General features: G+C 40.6%; 2 protein-coding genes across 4 annotated transcripts; one reads left to right on the forward strand and one right to left on the reverse strand.

Annotated features, from left to right (window-relative positions):
- Positions 1 to 3,268: 3,268 nt before the first annotated feature.
- On the reverse strand, positions 3,269 to 6,234 carry LOC129825231 (interferon-induced protein 44-like). Its single transcript, XM_055885147.1, has 7 exons — positions 5,579 to 6,234; positions 5,441 to 5,492; positions 5,086 to 5,281; positions 4,599 to 4,751; positions 4,118 to 4,289; positions 3,733 to 3,833; positions 3,269 to 3,631 (listed from the first exon to the last, which is right to left on the reverse strand). Exons 1-7 carry the CDS (start codon positions 6,057 to 6,059, stop codon positions 3,431 to 3,433), a joined length of 1,356 nt encoding a protein of 451 aa, XP_055741122.1. The 5' UTR covers positions 6,060 to 6,234; the 3' UTR covers positions 3,269 to 3,430.
- A 24-nt stretch (positions 6,235 to 6,258) lies between these two features.
- LOC129825232 (interferon-induced protein 44-like) lies at positions 6,259 to 17,910 on the forward strand. Of its 3 annotated transcripts, none has more exons than XM_055885151.1 (7): positions 6,259 to 6,343; positions 6,964 to 7,015; positions 7,106 to 8,314; positions 16,525 to 16,677; positions 16,943 to 17,114; positions 17,261 to 17,361; positions 17,474 to 17,910. In XM_055885151.1, the coding sequence occupies exons 3-7, from the start codon at positions 8,087 to 8,089 to the stop codon at positions 17,720 to 17,722; spliced, it is 903 nt and encodes a 300-aa protein (XP_055741126.1). In that variant the 5' UTR covers positions 6,259 to 6,343; positions 6,964 to 7,015; positions 7,106 to 8,086; the 3' UTR covers positions 17,723 to 17,910. The 3 variants fall into 3 exon arrangements, with proteins under 3 accessions (XP_055741126.1, XP_055741123.1, XP_055741125.1); XM_055885150.1 differs by having other exon boundaries at positions 6,318 to 7,015; positions 7,106 to 7,136; positions 8,119 to 8,314; XM_055885148.1 differs by having other exon boundaries at positions 6,314 to 7,136; positions 8,119 to 8,314.
- The last annotated feature ends 2,785 nt before the right edge of the window (positions 17,911 to 20,695 follow it).

The raw sequence follows: 20,695 nt of genomic DNA on the forward strand, positions 1-20,695 counted from the left end.
CAGCATGTTATTTTGGCATTAACACTTGTCACATATTAGTTTAGAAACAATGTATTATTTTTTATATATCATAATAAAGCCACATACAAACATGGTCTCTTTTTTGTTTTCTTGAGTAAGGCAGCTCCAAAATGCAGGTGTTTCAGCCTAGCTCAGTGCTTTCTGTGGTGGTGGGGCAAGCCAGCAGAAAATACAGAACATTGCACTGTGATTGGCTCAGTGTTCTGTCACTCATGGGGACTTTACATCACTGCCAAGTGTAAGAGCAGACCTTGAAAATTCGAGCCCTTTGGCTGCTGCCATAGAAGTGCCCATCCAAGAAGACTCAAGGTCATTGGCCACAGATAAAAGGACGTCAAATCATGTTATATGTACAGTAGCTTTGATTGTACTGATCATGTCAACATCATACTGTCATCATCATGAATCAAGTCGACAATCTACTGGCAAATACTTTTTCATCCTTGTCATTTGAAGAGAAGAAATGGAGAGAAACTATAGATAAAACCTATCGGGGCTCATCGGCCATTGGACATAAACATTACACAACAAGTTGGAAATCGCAAATTCAATGAGTGGTTAGGAAGGAATCAGTGGCTGTGTGGTACCAAATCTGGGATTAAGGGGCTCTTTTCCAAGTTAAAATGTAAACATCAAATATTGTAAGAGCTTTAATTGTGTGCTTATATGCCCGCTTTATTTATCCTACGGTTCCAACTTGGTGAACAGTAAGAACTGTGGGTTAACTAGGAACAGGGTGTTAACTGCCTTGTTCAGGGGCAGAACGACAGGTTTTTACCTTGTCAGCTCGGGGACTTGATCTTGCAACAGTTCAGTTACTAGTCCAACACTCTAACCACTAGGCTACCTGCCGCCCCTGTAAGAACTGTAAGAACGGCCCATGTTCTGTATTCTGTCGTTGTACATTTCAGAAGTGTTAAACAAATAGTTATATTGACTAACGTTACGGCCGTCCTAGCTCACTCATTGTCTTGATCAAAATTACGGATGGCCTCTTATCCACTTGTCATCCCCTTATGCCATAGTTTTTACATCTCAATTGTCATTAGAAACCACATTTGTTTAAGCAAGTCAGCCATATCAGCTATGTTTTTTTAAAAGGCAGTAAATGAGGCTGAATGAACTGTTTAGCTGCCAGACAAGGCTCTGCTGATAGCCAGGTGTAGCAGTGGTAATATGTTAGGGCCTACAAAAAGCTGTCCTAACAGTTTGTGGGCATCGTTTGTCACCGTTATAGTGCAATTAATGTATTGTTTAGTGTTGTGCCTTTGCTGGCATGCATTCCACCTGTTTATTTTTTGCCCCACCAAGATTTACATGCTAAAATCACAACTGCTAAGGGCTAATAGTACACGCCATTGTGGTCCATCATTGGAAACCTAAATGTCAAAGTGGCTGCTTTTTGAAGGGTCATACTGTTAAATGGTATTGCTCCATTTATAGTAGCACCAACTATGTTACTACGCAGCCTACAATAAAACATTGTAAGTCTTGTAAAAAAACTTGTCAACCCGCTTGCTCTTACTGATCTGTATTCTCTTTAGAAGGGTTCTTCAAGATCCTGCAGGGAAAGGACGAGTGTGGCATCGAATCAGAGATAGTGGCTGGGATCCCACAACATAAGAGGAGTCCAGGCTTATCCCCAGGACTGGGGTCGACTCAGAACTGTGGTCCATTTAAAATAAAATTGTCTTCAGTTTATGAAGTGGAAATAATAAAACATTCAGTATTTTTTACTCTTGTGTGTAAAACCTAGGAATATCTTTGGAACAAGTAGACATTTCATTGAAATACATATTTTTTTACATTTTCATATTTCCAATGATCAGAAGCTAGCTGTTAAGTACAAAACAATAGTTTGTTCTACATTTGTATATTGCAATGACTATTATGTTGACTGTACTCCAATGGCGAGTTGTTTAAAATAACCTAAGAGGCATTAGGAGGTTGATTGATTTTTGGAGCTTTAAAAAAAAAAAAGTGTATAGCCTTGACAGTATCTAGAAAAATAACCAACCTATGAACCCCATTTAAATCCATGAGAAAGCTCACAGTACCATTTAAAGACATACATAGACATCTTCTAATGACCTATGTTGGGGAAGTAAACCGTTACTTATTCAGAAAAGATTTCACCACCGTTTCCATGATCCGATCTGGACTTGTTTCCTCATTTGGTCCTCCGGCGAGCGGAGAAAGCTATTTGGAGAATTGTCACGACAGCTGTCCATAAAAATTGATAGAGGGCGCACCTCTGATCTTTGCCATTGATCGCTTCTGTGATAGCAAAATCAGTAGAGGGCTTCACCGTCTCGTGGCAAATGTGCGCTCTATGCAATGGTCGCACTGGCGGCATATTGTGAATGAAAAGGAAATACAGAGATTTTGCTTATATAATAGGCTCGGTTGTGCAACAACATCCATTTCATTGGATGACATAAATAGGTAATTCCTATTTTTCTACCTTTTATTTTTCATTAGTTTAACTTTCCCAATGCGAGGGAATTTATCTGACAGCACTCTCTTAAAATTATTTCCCTGTTCCAAATTATCCATCTTCATGAAATGATTCAGCAAATAGCATGGTCTACTCGTAGTTTTGTATGTATGCCTATTGCCTATGCATATAGACTATAAATTACCATTGCGCATTGTTTAGACAGACTTTCAATTTTATGATCAGTGCGCTGGAATATTGCTGCAGTTTGTGGATTATCAATTTGTACAATGTGTTTTCTATCAAGCCAAAGGAGGACACATGAAATTATTGATTTAGATGGTTGAATTTACAGAAGAGTAGGGCGATATTTTCTTGATTTGTAAATGGATGAAAACAACAGTGCTTAGCCTACATCTCACCAGTGGAGGCTGCGGAGGGGAGGACTCTTCATTATAATGGCTGGAACGGAACGCATGGAACCATGTATTTGATACCATTGCACTTACTCCGCTTCAGCCATTACCACAAGCCTGTCCTCCCCAATTAAGGTGCCACCAACCTCCTGTGCATCTCACAGTGAATAAAAAGTTAGTCTTGTGTGAGAGGTTACCTATACTCTGGTATAATCTTCAATGCAAACATAAATACATCAGTGAATAGATCAGAATACACCACTTAGGAAATAGTTGTGACCAAGAAGTTCCTGATCGGTTGAAGGAAGAAAAAAAATGAATTAGATTAACCTATCTTTTGTAGAGCGTGTGAGGCTTACCTCACTCCCTCTGAGGCTCAGAAAGTTAAACAAACTGAGGTTTTGAGATTTATTTTCATGAAAGCAACACAAAGTAATATAACGCATTACTTTCATGTAATATTATGTAATATTACTTTTTCAAGTAACTACTCCCAACACTGCTAATGACACATGCATTACAGCACGACACCTTTTACCCAGTTACTTATCAAAGATTAAACAGTCACTGGACTGGCATCTGCAGGGGTTGGAGGGCAGTAATCCTCAAATGTGTCATCAACAGCTTGGAGAATGTGATGAACTGCACTCAGCAGCAGGATGTCAGTGTTGCAGCTCACAGACAGTTCACTGGAGTAGTTCTTCACTGGAAACACATAGGACACTGGCAAACCCACCACCTCTGCTGCTTTCTGCATCTGTGGCACAGCAAAACACAAGATAGAAGATGGATTGCAGATATAACGGTTTTACAACACATTAAACTACACCTAATCTTCAACTTTTGACGTAGGCCTACCTTCTCCTGTAGGATCCGGCTGGAGTAGACAAACTTCACATCCTCTTGGACGGCATGACACACCTGGTCCACATGGGTCAACAGAACCACCTGGGGGATGTCTGGAGGGCACAGGGTCATATAGATGTAGGATCTTCATTTTATCACGCTTTTGCTGCTGAGAATGCAAACTTATAGTGTATTTGAGTTTTAAAAAGTCTTCTAAAGTTTGAAATTTCAGACTTGATTTGCCTTATGTAAAACGTATCAACCTCTGCAAAAATGTGCATTAATTATAATCCACATAATAATTAACATTTCCTGCTGTAGCAAACTGGCTCAAATTAAGATCCTACATCTGTATACAGTAGTCAATGTGTGTGTGTGTGTGTTTCTGAAATCTCACCTAGGTCTGAGATCTCAGCTTGAAGTGTCCTCAGTGTCTCTGTAAGGTCATCACTGGTGGACATGACTTGGCAGGCATTCAGAACGAACACCGCACAATGGATTTGGTCATTTACTGATGGATTAGGTCTGTAACCTGAAGTCTCAGCTTTGATGGGCGCATCACTTTGAAACTATTGTGTTGGACAACGTCATTGTGTTGCCATAAAAAAGCAAACAGAACAAATTAATTAATATTGTTGCGGTCCAGTAATGAGCCATGTTATAAATCCCACCAAGTTTGTTAACCCTATTGGGTTCACAGCCCTGTCCATATGTTAGCTATAATGTGTGTAAGTTGGTTACAAAGTGAATAATATGTTAATAATATAACATGTTCAGTAAAATATTACATGGAGGTTCCTTTGATCTTTATCCCAAGCAAGGCTAGGAATCATCATGAAGACATTGCTACCCCCAGAGGGAAAACAAATGCTACCTACCTTGTGTCCCTCGGGGGCGTGCCCGTTGATGACAGCCAGTGCGTCTGGGAGGGTCAGGCCAGTCGTCTCACCGTCCCCCAGAGCCAACACATCACACAGGGTCAGAGCTGTGGGCTTCCCCCCTCTCTCTGACCGGATGTCATATGACTTCAGCTGGGTAGATAGAGAGAGGACAGACAATGTTGTCAGTCTTTTGTAAGCTAGTTTTGTTAGAGACAAACTCAGACAATAACCACCAAAAAGACAAACATACAGTATATCCATAGATGAAAGGGGAGTGTCTTTGGTATATATCCCTTCCCTCCCACCCACCCACCCACCCACAGGGCAAGTCCTCACATTCAGAGACACATTGATATGGCTGTCCAGATGTTCCCAAACATCAAGCATGTCTCTGTCTGTTACAAATGTTACGCCTTAGCTTTCTATCTCTGTCAAGGCATTATCAATCTTATATGCTAAAAACTCTTTGTTACAGACACTATACCTTCTTGATGAAGCCCTTTGTTGCAGTCCCAATAAAAGGCAGGAGAAGGACTCTTCCGAACATCACAGATCTGACAGAGTTGATGAAGCTGGATTTTCCTGACCCAGGAGGACCCATCAGCAGAACCCTGACTTGGTTCAGAGACTGGCTGGCCGGTTTGAAGGAGACCAGATTCTTCCTCAGTGACCCCCTCTCTCTGGTAAAATGGGATATCATAGAGTCATAATATTACGTTAGACAGCCTGCAGACTGCTTTTAGACCACCAATACTAAGCCACAGACTAGCCTCTACTGGTGTAGAACAGATTACTTTGTTATTGATAGATTCAGGAAATTAATTTCCAATGTGACCTACTTCTCAGTCCACGACAGCTCCCTCCAAGCGTTCAGCAGCACATCTCCAAGACCTTGAACATAAAAATAACAAACAAGGCCTAGACTACATTTTCAGAGAGTACATTTAATTCATCACATTGTATTGGGGCAGAATTACTTTGAATGCGATGCAACTCCACATCCATGAAGGGCACCTCAAACTCGTCACTCCAACCGGTGGGTGTGTAGGTATCATCGAACCCCACATCAACACAGAGTGTTTTGTCCTTATTGCTGTAAATGTTTAGGCAATCCCCAAAGCCTATTTTTTCTCTATTAAAAATGATCGAATTATCGTGCTTCACGACAGGAAAGACGTTTGCTTTTTGATGGTCTATTTCGAAGACAAATGCCCCTTTGTCCTCTTGGCAATAAAACCCAGGTCGTTTACTCATATATCCCCCCTTCATCGTGCCTGATTCCAAATAAACGATTACGACGAATCTTCCCTCTTGATCGAATTTAGAAATCAAATCGCTCATCTTAAATCCACGGTGGGGCGCCTTGTAGAGCAGGTGAAGTCGGACAGGTTCGGGAAAAAACTGTAACAACTGTTTCTCGCTCCCCAAATCCAGTGCAGATACGGCTGCGTGGGCCATGGAGAAATCAAGCGGAGATAACTAGCCTGCTACGAAATCGACGAGCATATATATATGCAAATCAAATATGTGTGCCTATTTCCTAAAGTAGTCTGCTTTGTAAAAATGTCCGCACCAGCATCAATAATGGTCTAACTGTGAAATGGCCATATCCACATATGCCTAAATAAATGCCTATCGAAAGTGAGATGTTCCACAGAAACGAAACTTACTGTAGCCCATCCCACATGTATTGTGAACAAAACACCTGCGCGTAAAGGACCGCACGTGAAGGCGTTGGAACGGTGAGCAATTCGCAAACAACTATTCTATTTTCCTGGCTAATATTTTGTGATTGGTTACAAGTTTCATTTCTCTGAAACACTCTAGGCTTACTATTGATTTGGTGCGGGTTCGTAGGCTATCCATTAAACCGGCTCAGAAATAAGACTTGGAATTATTTTATTTGCATAGCTGTAGTAGATTTCGTGAAGTCTAGTGGCATCACGTTTTTTAATGGATTCAGTAGTAGCTGCATTGAGCTTGGAGCAAGAGACGCATTTGTTGAAGCTCCTTCCCGAACCTGCCCAACTTCACCTGCTCTACAAGGGAAGCCACCATGGGTTCTACATGCATACGTTGAGATCTAAATTTGACAAAGAAGGAAGATTCGTTGTAATAGTGTATTTCAAATCTGGGGACGTAAAGGGGGGTTACCTGAGTAAATCGTCGAATGAGAGTGAGGACCAAGACCCATTTGCCTTCGAAATAAACCATCAAGAAGTAACACACTTCCCTCTTCTGGATGACTCCAATGCGACACATTTTTCAACCTCTATGTCAAATGGTTGCTTGAAGTTTGGGGAATGTCTAAAGTTGTACACCGAGAATAGATCCATTTGCGTGGGATATTATGTATCACCAGGGTTGGGGGAAGGAGCCGCAGTACCTGGATGTTGAGCTGTATCGAGTTGGAAGTAAATATAACTACTCGCCGCCCAAATTCTTTTTAAATTTCTGTCATTATTGTACTGTTATTTGTACTGATTATTCAATTTATATTCAAGGTGCACGGAGGAAGCTGCCATGGACTGAGGAGTAGGTCACATTGTGAATTAATTTACGGAGTCCAACATTCATTAACTTTAAGCAGTCTGCTTCTGCTATGAAACACTATTTGAAGCCTAATGCAGACCTAGGTGCAAAATACTATCTAAGGTTTTTCAATGACTTCCACATAGACTACATTTCAAAGTAAGTTTTAGGATATATTTTCTTAGAAAATACAAGATGTTGAATATTTGGAAATGTATTTGAAAATACTCACTCATACATTGACAAGTGTATTTTCAAAGACATTTGTATTTGAACCCAGGTCTGTTTGGTGCTAGGGGTATTCGAAATATATTTGGAAACAAGTAGCCTATTTGAAAATAGTTTCAACTAGTCATTATAGAAAAAAATATTTGAAAATACTTTGAAATACAAAAAATAGAATTAGTTGATTCTGTTGATTGCTGGGATTTAATTCTGATTAATGGTAAATTCCATATTTGCTCAAATTGAGCTGTTACAATTTTCCATGCAAATAAAACATTACAAGTATATTGACGTCTTGATGTTGTCTAAAGTAACTACCAAATTAGGTACATTTAGAAAGCACATTTTCTTTAACCTCAATGTCAACTAGTTTTTACATGATGAAGGTCGTGTGGCCGATACATAAGCTTTTAAATATCGGTGATACTATCAAGAGCAGTGTGAGGTTTCCTTTTTCCTTCATCTTGTTCAATTCTTGCCATGCACCTGCAAATAAGGTTGCTCAGATGTGCGAGTGCCTTTTGAATTTTGTATAACTAGTTTTTACATGACATTGTAGATTTGTGCGGTATAGATCTATTTAGAATGTTTAGAATATTTCCAACTCTTTCAGACAATGTGATTAATCACAATAATAAAAAAAAAAGTGCACTAAATGACAAAATGTTAACTTGAGATATCTGATTAACAGCACTTATTTCAACCCAGGTCTGATCTGATGTAATATTATGACTATTTCTGTGCAATTCCATTTCACCAGAGAGAGGGGGTCACTGAGGAAGAATCTGGTCTCCTTCAAACCGGCCTGCCGGTCTCTAAACCGGGTCAGAGTTCTACTGATGGGTCCTGCTGGGTCAGGAAAATCCAGCTTCATCAACTCTGTCAGATCTGTGATGTTCGGAAGAGTCCTTCTCCTGCCTTTTATTGGGACTGCAACAAAGGGCTTCATCAAAAAGGTATAGAGTAAATAATCTGTAACAAGGAGTATTTTGCATGATACAAACAGTGCCTAGTGAAGGTCTACACACCCATTGCACAGTCTTCACATTTTGCTGCCTTAAAATGTAATCTGAATGGCAGTATGTCCAACTAGCCTCACAACTGCAGACCACGTGTAACCACGCCAACAGCAAATGTGAATTATTATGTGGATTATAATTTATAGAATTTTTTTGTAGGGGTAGATACATTTAGTAAAATCTTTGAAATTGTTGCACGTTGAGTTTATGTAATGCCCGGGGTGTAGTGGATGAAAGGAGTCAAACGCAGGAGACAGAGAGTTCAGAGTAGCGTTCCAAATTTAATTCCCCACATGGGTGAAAACACGACGCTACTCTAAAACAATGCTTCACCACAAACAAAGTGAGAAACACGACAATCACAAACCAACGTACACGTACCCTGACACACAAGAATGTACAGACTGTACACACAACAATCCCGCACACCCAGCAGGCCGGGCTGCTGGGTAATAAAGCCCCACGAATCACCCTAACCACAAACAGGTGTCACTACTCAACAAAAAGGGAGGGGGAGGAAAAGTCAGTAGCAGCTAGTAGGCCGGTGACGACGACCGCCGAGCGCCACCCGAACAGGAAGGGGAGCCACCTTCGGTGGGAGTCGTTACAGTTTATATTTTTGTTCAGTATAATTTTCCAAATTACTATGAAATACAAAATGAAGATGCATTGATTGCTTATGTCATGACTTAACTTTAAAATTCATCTGAAGACTGTTATTTATCTAATTAACTAAGTATGTTTAATTGTTACCTGATTAAATGAATCATGTAGCAATTAACTCATTAGGATCTGGGGCACCACGAGAGCGGTTATTTAAAGAGTTACCATCTCCCTAATTAAACTCTTAAAGGTCTTTACCTATCACGTCTATAAACAGTCAACTTATTAATCATAACCTCGTATCATATCATCATTCTGAACAGTCGTAACCTCCTTGCATCTGCAATAACCTGAGCCTTACTTATGATTCAGTACTACACAAATTGGTTTAATTATTTATTTACTAGCTAATTAACTGGGAATACAGGATAAACATACACACTCTGCACCGGTTATTGACTGGAGACGTAATACGCTGGAAACAGGTCCTTAGTGGAATGACAACAACGTTGTTGCTTGTTAAAGAAGAGATGGAGAGAGAGGGACAGAGACACTTAACATTGGTACATTCAGAATCTACTCTCACCTACAGTAACCATATACTTTGTGTAACGGATGTGAAATGGCTAGCTTGTTAGCGGTGGTGCGCGCTAATAGCCTTTCAATCGGTGACGTCACTTGCTCTGAGACCTTGAAGTAGTGGTTCCCCTTGCTCTGCAAGGGCCGCAGCCTTTGTGGAGCGATGGGTAACGATGCTTTGTAGGTGACGGTTGTTGATGTGTGCAGAGGGTCCCTGGTTCGTGCCCGGGGCGAGGGGACGGACTAAAGTTATACTGTTACATTGATGCTGTTGACACGGATCACTGGTTGCTGCGGAAAAGGAGGTGGTTGAAAGGGGGGTGAGTGTAACGGATGTGAAATGGCTAGGTAGTTAGCGGTGGTGCGTGCTAATAGCCTTTCAATCAGTGACGTCACTTGCTCTGAGACCTTGAAGTAGTGGTTCCCCTTGCTCTGCAAGGGCCGTGGCTTTTGTGGAGCGATGGGTAACGATGCTTCGTGGGTGACTGTTGTTGATGTGTACAGAAGGTCTCTGGTTCGCGCCCGGGGCGGGGCGGGGGGACGGTCTAAAGTTAAACTGTTACATTTGCACACGAACCGCCACCCACTTTGAGTAAGAAATTATGAATGTATTTACGTGAAATGCCTGGTTTCGCCGGGGGTCTCTCGGTGAACAGGGCAGCCTTGGAAAGGGGTTTGGGCAATTACACGGTACGCTTGTAAGGCTCTGATTGTCCGAAATGGTTCCAACAAGTCTTCTATTGTTGTCCTTCTTTGTAGTTGTCCAGTATCCGGTGACTTGTTGTGTAGTCCTGAACAGAACTACAGAGTTGACTTCCGTTCCATTCACTCTTGAAGTGGCTTCTTTAAAGATAGGCTAGCCAGCCGTATCGATGGTTTGAGCTGAGTAATAGGATGTTCCTACTTCAATTCACTTTGGAAGAGGACAGCTTCACGTTTTCTGGTCTGATGTGTTTTTTCTTAACCCATAATTTATTCAGTTTGCTCAAAAGGGGCGGTTCCGGCAGGCTGTCACACTCACTGACCTCATTCCGGGCGGGAACTACTCAGTGTGTAAATATTATGGAAAACAATTCTCTTATAGCTTGTCAAAATACATCCCTCTCTTAACAAAAACACTTTCATATGTTTTTATATTACATGCACAACGCATAGTATGGAAACTTTGTATATGTAGTTGGTATACTTTCCAAGTTACAGTATTTCCTTTATAACATTTTTAATGACATCACAAAATAACAAACAAAATGACATTAGTGTTCTATAGATCACCTCTGACCATTCCCCATGTTCTATGTTAGAAATATTGTTCCAGTATTCGCTTTTGAACGTGTTAGAGTTTCAGTGGGAAAAAGTCTGTTGAAACAAAGGACATTCCTTTGGTGAATCTTGAGAGAGCAGACCTGAATCTTCTCCCTTGATTTACAACAGGGTGTGAGTTGTTAACCCCCTCTAGTTCTTCCTTCCCCCTCTAGGGTGAAAGTAGGTCTGATTGAAGTTATTTATTGCAAACCTGATCTGACCACTTATGTCTTCACATCCCAGAGTTAATTCTTGGTGGAAGTACCTTTGGCAGCCATTACATCTGTGAATCATTTTGAATAAGATTCTATCAACCTTGTAGTGGTATCATGTTATGTGTATGCTTTTCATCTGCAGGGACTGGGGAGATTGTCAGAATCAAAATAAATATAAAATGATCAAAGCCCAGGTAAAAAGTTAAAGGAGAACACGCCTTTGTCTTCCAAAAACCTAACCCTGGGATAGTTTTATTTTCAGCGAGAAACAAATTGTTATGCCAAAGACAAACCAGAATGGCTTTCCAATAGGTTTTGAGTGTTCCTGAGTGCTCTATTCTCAGTCCTGACTTAAACGTGCTTGAAAATCAGAGACAAAGTTTGCATATTGCTGTCCTTTTTGACAAAAACAATGAACATACAGTGCATTTGGAAAGTATTCATACCCCTTGACTTATTCCACATTTTGTGTTACAACCTGAATTTAAAATATATTAAGTATTTTTTTCACACATCTACAGACAATACACCATAATGACAAAGTGAAAACATGTTTTTAGACATTTTTGCTAATTTATTGAAAATGAAATACAGAAATATCTAATTTACATAAGTATTCAGTATTCAGACAATTCACTCAGTACATTGTTGAAGCACCTTTGGCAGCGATTACAGCCTCAAGTCTTCTTGGGTAAGATACTACAAGCTTGGCACACCTGTATTTGGGGAGTTTCTCTCATTCTTCTCTGCAGATCCTCTCAAGCTCTATTTTTAGGCCTCTCCAGAGATGTTTGATCTGGTTTAAGGCCGGACCGGGCCACTCAAAGACATTCAGGGGTTTGTCCCGAAGCCACTCCTGCATTGTCTTGGCTGTGTGCTTAGTGTCGTTGTCCTTTTGGAAGGTGAACTTTCGCCCCAGTCAGGTCCTGAGCGCTCTGGAGCAGGTTTTCATCAAGTATCTCTCTGTACTTTGCTCTGTTCATCTTTCCCTTAATCCTGACTAGTCTCCCAGTCCCTGCTGCTGAAACACATCCCCACAGCATGATGCTGCCAACACCATGCTTCATCATATGGATGGTGCTTGGTTTCCTCCAGGCATGAAGCTTGGCATTCAGGCCAAAGAGTTCAATCTTGGTTTCATCAGACCAGATAATATTGTTTCTCATGGTCTGAGAGTCCTTTAGGTGCCTTTTGGCAAACTCCAAGCGGGCTGTCATGTGCCTTTTTACTGAGGAGGCTCCCCTGCCTCAGCCGGTCTGTCAGGTGCATCAGCAGTGGTGAACGGTCCTCTCCTGATCCCCGGGATCGTAATTTTGGTTGGCATCCTGTGGCTGGAGCCGCATGTCGGGGAGGTACTGTCATGTGTGCTCCCTCTCCGGCCTCTAGGTCACCAGGCTGCTCGCTATGGCACACACCTGTCACAATCATTACGTGCACCTGCGCGTCATCAGACTCACCTGGACTCCATCACCTCCTTGATTACCTTCCCTAAATATGTCACTCCCCTTGGTTCCTTCCCCAAGCGTTCAGTTTCCTGTCTGTGCGTTGTTAGTGTTTCTTGTTTTGGATTATGTTTTTATATTATGTTTTTGGATTATATTTTATTAAAACACTCACTCCCTGAACTTGCTTCCCGACTCTCAGCGCATATCGTTACAGATGATCAATGTTAACAGGTTAACTGAGCTCAATTTCAAGTTTCATAGCAAAGGGTCTGAATACGTATGCAAATAAGTTGTTTCTGTTTTTTATTTTTAATACATTTGCAAAAACTTCCAAACTCGTTTTCACTTTTTCATTATGGTTAGGTATTGTGTGTAGATTGACAATTTTTATTCATTTAATCTTGCGACTACAGGGGGTGCTGTTTTCTCATTAGCATAATTGCATTACAGATTAAACGGCTTCCTACTAAATTCTTGCTCGTACAATATGCATATTATTACTATTATTGGATAGAAAACACTCTCTAGTTTCTATAGGCGTTGGAATTTTGTCTCTGAGTGGAACAGAACTCATTCTACAGCAATTTCCCTGACATGGAGTCAGATTTCACACATTTTGGCCCCTGATCTGGAGTCAGTTTAAAGGCCACTGTGAACGCTATCAGGATACGGACACTGCTTACGTCTTCCCCTGGATGCCTTTACGTGATGACGATTTGAATGGGGTCGATTGCGCGTTCACAGGCACTACAAATTAAAAAACCCTGTAGCTAGGAACTCTTTTCTTGCTGCGTAATGCGCCTGGAGGACATCGACCCGCACTTGTTCCAAGCATTAGTGGAGGGAGTAATATTACTCTGGTCATGTTTCTACTCGTTATGGGAGTTAAAAACATCATAAGGTAGTTAATTTAAAGCGTTTTATAGCAATTTATATCCGTTTAGTGCGATTTTGGGACATTTATTTCTGAGACACTGTGAATCTCTGGGCACGGTTCCAGTTCATGCCGAACGCAATGGGCATTTCCACATGGCAAGAGGACAGCTTTCGACCAAAAGACGATTAGACCCAAGAAAGGATTCTTTGCCCAAGATTCTGATGGAAGAACAGCTCAAAGTAGGAACAATTTATTATGATAAATCGTGTTTCTGTCGAGAAATGTTAATCGCTTATGACGCCATTTTGTTTGACGTAGCTTCGCTTGGCGCAAACTGTATTGAAAAGTAAGGATAATTTAAAAAATGTAAATCAGCGATTGTATTAAGAATTAAATTGTCTATCAATCGCTGTCCACCCTATATTTTTTAATCACGTTTATGAGTATTTATGTATACGACTAGATCACTGTCTAATATGGCGCACGACATTGTCTGACCTGCTGGGCAACTTTTGTCATTGTCTAACCATGATTTTGGTGGCTAAATATGCACATTTTCGAACAAACTGTATATGTATGTTGTAATGTGATGTTACAGGAGTGTCATCTGAAGAATTCTGAGAAGGTTAGTGAAAAAATTAATATATTTTGGCGATGTTTACGTTATCGCTCTCTTTGGCTAGAATCAATGCTCTGGTAACGTTTGCATATGTGGTATGCTAATATAACGATTTATTGTGTTTTCGCTGTAAGACACTTAGAAAACCTGAAATATTGTCTGTATTCACAGGATCTGTGTCTTTCGATTAGTGTATGCTGTGTATTTTTACGAAATGTTTGATTAGTAATTAGGTAAACACGTTGCTCTATGTATTTATTCTAGTCCATTTGTGACGGTGGGTGCAATTGTAAACTATGATATCTACCTGAAATATGCACATTTTTCTAACAAAACCTATCCTATACCATAAATATGTTATCAGACTGTCATCTGATGAGGTTTTTTCTTGGTTAGTGGCTATCAATATCTTAGTTTAGCCGAATTGGTGATAGCACCTGATGGAGTAAGAAACTGATGGAGTTAGAAAAGTGGTGTCTTTTGCTAACGTGGTTAGCTAATAGATTTACATATTTTGTCTTCCCTGTAAAACATTTTAAAAATCTGAAATGGTGGCTTTATTCACAAGATCTGTATCTTTCATTAGGTGTCTTGGACTTGTGATTTAATGATATTTAGATGCTACTATTTAATTGTGACGCTATGCTAGGCTATGCTACTCAGTGTGGTGGGGGGTGATCCCGGACCCGGGGTAGATACACGTGAAAGGTTAATCCATTTTAGAATAAGGCTGTAATGTAACAAAATGTGGAGAAAGTCAAGGAGTCTGAATACTTTCTGAATTAGAATCCCCTCTGGCAGTGATTACAGCTGTGAGTCTTCCTGGGTAAGTCTTTAAGAGCTTTGCACACCTGGATTGTACAATATTTGCACATTATTATAAAAAATAATATTTAAGCTCTGTCAAGTTGGTTGTTGATCTTTGCTAGACAGGCATTTTCAAGTCTTGCCATAGATTTTCAAGCCGATTTATGTCAAAACTGTAACTAGGCCACTCAGGAACATTCAATGTCATCTAGGTAAGCAACTCCAGTGTATATTTGGCCATGTGTTTTAGGTTAATTTTTCTCCCAGTGTCTGTTGGAAAGCAGACTTAACTAGGTTTTCCTCAAGGATTTTGCATATGCTTAGCTCTCTTCTGTTTCTTTTTATTTAAAAAACGGCCTAATCTTTACCGATGACAAGCAGACCCATAACATGATGCAGCCACCACCATGCTTGAAAATATGAAGACTGGTACTCAGTGTTGTATTTGCCATAAAGGACATAAAGTTAATTTCTTTGCCATATTTTTTGCAGTTTTACTTTAGTGCCTTATTGCAAACAGGATGCATGTTTTGGAATATTTTTATTCTGCACAGGCTTCCTTCTTTTCACTTTGTCATTTGGGTTAGTATTATGGGGTAACTACAATGTTGTTGATCCATCCTCAATTTTATCCTATCACAGCCATTAAACTCTGTAACTGTTTTAAAGTTTGGCCTCATGATGAAATCCCTGAGCAGTTTCCTTCCTCTCCGGCAACTGAGTTAGGAAGGACGCCTGTATCTGTGCAATTAATAGCTTTTAAAAATGTACCCATCTACCAATAGGTGCCCTTCTTTGTGAGGCTTTGGAAAACTTGAATCTTTGTGGTTGACTCTGTTTGAAATTCACTGCTTGAATGAGGGACATTACAGATAATTGTATGTGTGGGGTACACAGATGAAGTAGTCATTAAAAAATAATGTTAAACACTATTATTGTACACAGAGTCCATGCAACTTATGTGACTTGAGCAAAGTTTTACTCCTGAACTTTTTAAGGCTTGCCATAGTAAAGGGGCTTACATTTCAGCTTTTCATTTTTCATGAGTTAGTAAACATTTCTAAAAACAATTCCACTTTTACATTATGGGGGATTGGGTGTGTAAATTCAGGCTGTAACACAAAATGTGGGAAAAAGTCAAGGTGTGTGAATACTTTCTGAAGGCACTGTATGTTGCCCTAAGAGTTGTGCAAAGTAGGTAGAATATATTATTCAAAATGATTCACAGCTGTAATGGCTGCCAACTGTGCTTCCACCAAGTATTAACTCTAGGATGTGAAGACAACATCAAGACAACTTCATTGTTTTATTTTGAATACATTTTTTAAAATGTCTCTTTCTTTCACTTTGAATATACGGAATAGGTTGTGTACATCTGTAGGGGGAAAAATCTAATCCCTTTTAATATTACATTTTAAGGCAGAAAAATGTGAAGACTGCAAGTGGTGTAGATTTTCACTAGCAACTTTAAGATACTGAGATAGAAACCCAATGAGTATAATTTGTAGCAGACAGAAACATGCTTGATGTTTGGGAAGATCTGGACTGCCATATCAATGTGTTCATGAGTGTGAGGACTCGCCCTGTGGGTGGGAGGGATGGGGGAATGTGTGTTCTGTATGTCTGTCTCTTTAGCCGTCGTCTGAGTTTGTCTAAAAAACTTGCTCTCAAAACACTGTCCTCTCTCCTTATCTACCCAGCTGAAGTCGTATGACATCCGGTCAGAGAGAGGGGGGAAGCCCACAGCTCTGACCCTGTGTGATGTGTTGGCTCTGGGGGACGGCGAGAGGACTGGCCTGACTCTCACAGACGCACTGGCTGTTATCAAGGGATATGCCCCAGAGGGACATGATGTATAGTATTACCTATCTAAATGTAAAATGTAACAATAAAATCAAGATTTTAAAAACCCTTAGTCTTACTGAGGATAAATGTCAGAAGAGATGGGCCCATATTGCTTGCTATGGTTTGTCCACATTTGACACATGTAAACCTGGAAGGCCTACTTTTTAAATGTTTTATTGTTGATGCTGTTATAACCAACTTTGATAAATATACTAATGTACAGTATCTGTTTGGTTTGCTTCTCATCAATACAATTATTCTCCCACACAATAGTTTCAAAGTGATGTGCCCATCAAAGGAGAGACTCCAGGTTACAGACCTGTTCCATCGATAAATGACCAAATCCATTGTGCGGTGTTCGTTCTGAATGCCTGCCAAATCATGTCCACCAATGATGACCTTACAGAGACACTGAGGACACTTCAAGCTGAGATCGCAGATCTGGGTGAGCTCATCCCAAAACTTCAGAGGGCAATTTTGAAATCAGTTGATGTTATGTTTAACTGAAGATCGTAGATATAACTAACTGATTTCTCTCTCACACTCTCACTCTCTCCCTCACACACACACACATGACACCATCCTCTCCAGACATCCCCCAGGTGGTTCTGTTGACCCATGTGGACCAGGTGTGTCATGCCATCCAAGAGGATGTGAAGTTTGTCTACTCCAGCCGGATCCTACAGGAGAAGGTAGGTTAAATAATTCAAATGTTTTAATCAAATAAGATTCACTCAATAATATGATGGAACAGTATTTTTAAAGTTTTATTTGCAATCTATCATATGTTTTGCTGTGCCACAGATGCAGAAGGCAGCAGAGGTGGTGGGTTTGCCAGTGTCCTATGTGCTTCCAGTGAAGAACTACTCCAGTGAACTGTCTGTGAACTGCAACACTGACATCCTGCTGCTGAGTGCAGTTCATCACATTCTCCAAGCTGTGGACGACACGTATGAGGAAAACCACCCTCCCACCCCTACAGACGCATCTGCAGAACCTCCATCTGCAGAATTTCACCACAAGCCCAGTAACCTTTTAATATTTGACAAGTAACCATTGGTGAGTTATCATGTGCAGTTGTTTATTGTGATTGGATAATCTTTTCTTTGTTTTCTTTTGGGTGTAATTTTTTTCTCCAGATGTTGGAACCTACTTGTATGTTTATTAGGTTTAAAAATGAAAAATAAATTCAAGTGAGACAAAATATGTTTTTGTACAATAAACCAATGAGAAGATGACAATGTCTGTTAGATTTTATGTTGGCCTATTGTATACTTTGAAACAGTGGTGTGGATGCCAGTGGATGGATGCCAGTGGTTCCCTACAAAATGTACAAATAACATACACAAATATTTAACTTTTTCCTTCAATTTGCAAGAGGCTGCATCTATCTCACCGGAGAAAGCATCCGAGCGAGCAAAACAGCGCCCCGCTGTCTCTGTAGCCCATCAATCTGATGCTGTCTGGTCAAAAATAGTGATATTGTGGCCACCTTGTAGCATTGAATGCAAGGGAATCCAGTGAGAATTTGGCCGCCCTTGATATTTTTTTGGACAATAATAGCCCATCAGTGTTGAGCTAAACTGAGTGAGCTCAACTGTGAATTGTTCTGGCACACCAAAAAAAAGTGTCATGGGAAGCCAGTTTGGATTTGGCTTCACACCAATCACATCAAGCCAAATGTAATTGACAGAATTGAATTGTTGCAACTTGTGTTGTCCTCCGGTGCCATAGGTAGCCAGTTAAAATTGGCACTTTCCTAAATTAGCCATGGACGGAGATAGGAATTTGGACATGTGGTTTTTACTTAATTCTAAGTACTGGCCAATGATTATAATTGCGATTCTCATCCAAACATAAATTCATACATTGTGCCTCTGGCCTGAGAGGATGGAAGTTCAATATGTAGGTAGATTTAGTAGGCTAAAGTTAGGAAAAGGGTTAGGGTCAGTAAAACATATATTTTTAGCTAAGTATATTTTACAAAAGCTGGTGGGTGGGGTGTATGTGTGGACCGTGATAATTCCTTATTGATGTGGATACCGAGGAACTTGAAGCTCTCGGGCTGCTTTGGAGCGCAGAGAGGCCTGAGCCCCTGATCCTGCCAGGATACAGCTGGATGATGTAGATAGCCCACATAGGGGATTCACGTTGGATGTTTCAATAGAGCTTCAGTGAGTAACATTACTCAATGTCAGTTGTAATTGCACCTGCATGAAAAATCTTCATATTTGTTTTCTTAGTGCAGCCTGAGTTTGAATACCCCACGGTAAGCTGCAGACCATACTACTTACCAAAAGAGATTTCATCTATATTTTTCAGAGCTGTCTATTTACCTCTAAAAACAGATGCTGGCACTGACTGCACTCGAGCTGTGTAGGGCCATAAGCAAACAAGAAAATGCACATCCATAGTCAGCGCTACTAGTGGTCAGTGATTTTAATGCAGGGAAACTGAACTCCTTACCTAATTTTTACCAGCATGTCACCTGTGGATCTAGAGGCGAAGAAAAACTCAAAATCACCTTTATTACAGACACAGAAATACAAAGCCCTGTATTTGCCAAATCTGACCATAACTCAGATTTGAGGAACCTCCTGATTCCTGCTAACAAGCAAAAACTGAAACAGGAAGTACCAGTGACTCTCTCTCTCTACGTTTAAAGTGCATGCCGCCACCTACTGTGCTGGAATGTACACTGCTCATAAAAATAAAGGGAACACTTAAACAACACAATGTAACTCCAAGTCAATCACACTTCTGTGAAATCAAACTGTCCACTTAGGAAGCAACACTGATTGACAATAAATGTCACATGCTGTTGTGCAAATGGAATAGACAAAAGGTGGAAATTATAGGCAATTAGCAAGACACCCCCAATAAAGGAATGTTTCTGCAGGTGGTGACCACAGACCACTTCTCAGTTCCTATGCTTCCTGGCTGATGTTTTGGTCACTTTTGAATGCTGGCGGTGCTTTCACTCTAGTGGTAGCATGAGACGTAGTCTACAACCCAAACAAGTGGCTCAGGTAGTGCAGTTTATCCAGGATGGCACATCAATGCGAGCTGTGGCAAAAAGGTTTGCTGTGTCTGTCAGCGTAGTGTCCAGAGCATGGAGGCACTACCAGGAGACAGGCCAGTACATGAGGAGACGTGGAGGAGGCCGTAGGAGGGCAACAACCCAGCAGCAGGACCGCTGGGTGTGCCATCCTGGATAAACTGCACTACCTGAGCCACTTGTTTGGGTTGTAGACTACGTCTCATGCTACCACTAGAGTGAAAGCACCGCCAGCATTCAAAAGTGACCAAAACATCAGCCAGGAAGCATAGGAACTGAGAAGTGGTCTGTGGTCACCACCTGCAGAAACATTCCTTTATTGGGGGTGTCTTGCTAATTGCCTATAATTTCCACCTTTTGTCTATTCCATTTGCACAACAGCATGTGACATTTATTGTCAATCAGTGTTGCTTCCTAAGTGGACAGTTTGATTTCACAGAAGTGTGATTGACTTGGAGTTACATTGTGTTGTTTAAGTGTTCCCTTTATTTTTTTGAGCAGTGTACGATCAATCATGATCTTCCCAATTCTGTACTACCATGAAAATAAAATTCTAAACCAAATGAATCGCTAATTTCACCCAGAAGCACCAGCCCCGACAGTAGGTCCACTTACTACAGGTACATCCATGTAAGCTCCATCAGTTCACACTGTATTTCTACCAATCTGTTTTACGGCATCTATATATGATACATCATGACTGATCCTATATCTCTGAACCTCTCTAGCCTCTCTCTGTACCTGGCATCCACCAAATGCTGCAGTGTTCTCCCCCACAATTCAGCATTTAACCTTCACATTGCTTCCACATTCACTGTAATCATGTGCTCCATCGCAATGGGCACATCTTTTCTTTCCTTTACACTGAGCAGCTACATGTCCCATTCTTTGGCATTTAAAACACTGCAGTGCATATGGGACAAATTATCTAACATTGAAACTAAGGAATACTATCTGACTTTCTCAAA

This window comes from Salvelinus fontinalis, chromosome 27, assembly GCF_029448725.1.
Source record: "Salvelinus fontinalis isolate EN_2023a chromosome 27, ASM2944872v1, whole genome shotgun sequence".
Lineage (NCBI taxonomy): Eukaryota > Metazoa > Chordata > Actinopteri > Salmoniformes > Salmonidae > Salvelinus > Salvelinus fontinalis.

Coding starts and splice junctions, on each gene's coding strand:
- LOC129825231 (XM_055885147.1), bottom strand. CDS start 6,059: ATGGCCCACGCAGCCGTATCTGCACTGGATTTGGGGAGCGAGAAACAG. Junction 5,493..5,578: donor GGAGTTGCATCGCATTCAAA/GTAATTCTGCCC, acceptor TTTATGTTCAAG/GTCTTGGAGATGTGCTGCTG. Junction 3,632..3,732: donor GCCGGATCCTACAGGAGAAG/GTAGGCCTACGT, acceptor GCTGTGCCACAG/ATGCAGAAAGCAGCAGAGGT.
- LOC129825232 (XM_055885148.1), top strand. CDS start 6,952: ATGTATCACCAGGGTTGGGGGAAGGAGCCGCAGTACCTGGATGTTGAG. Junction 8,315..16,524: donor CAAAGGGCTTCATCAAAAAG/GTATAGAGTAAA, acceptor TTATCTACCCAG/CTGAAGTCGTATGACATCCG. Junction 17,115..17,260: donor AGCTGAGATCGCAGATCTGG/GTGAGCTCATCC, acceptor CATCCTCTCCAG/ACATCCCCCAGGTGGTTCTG.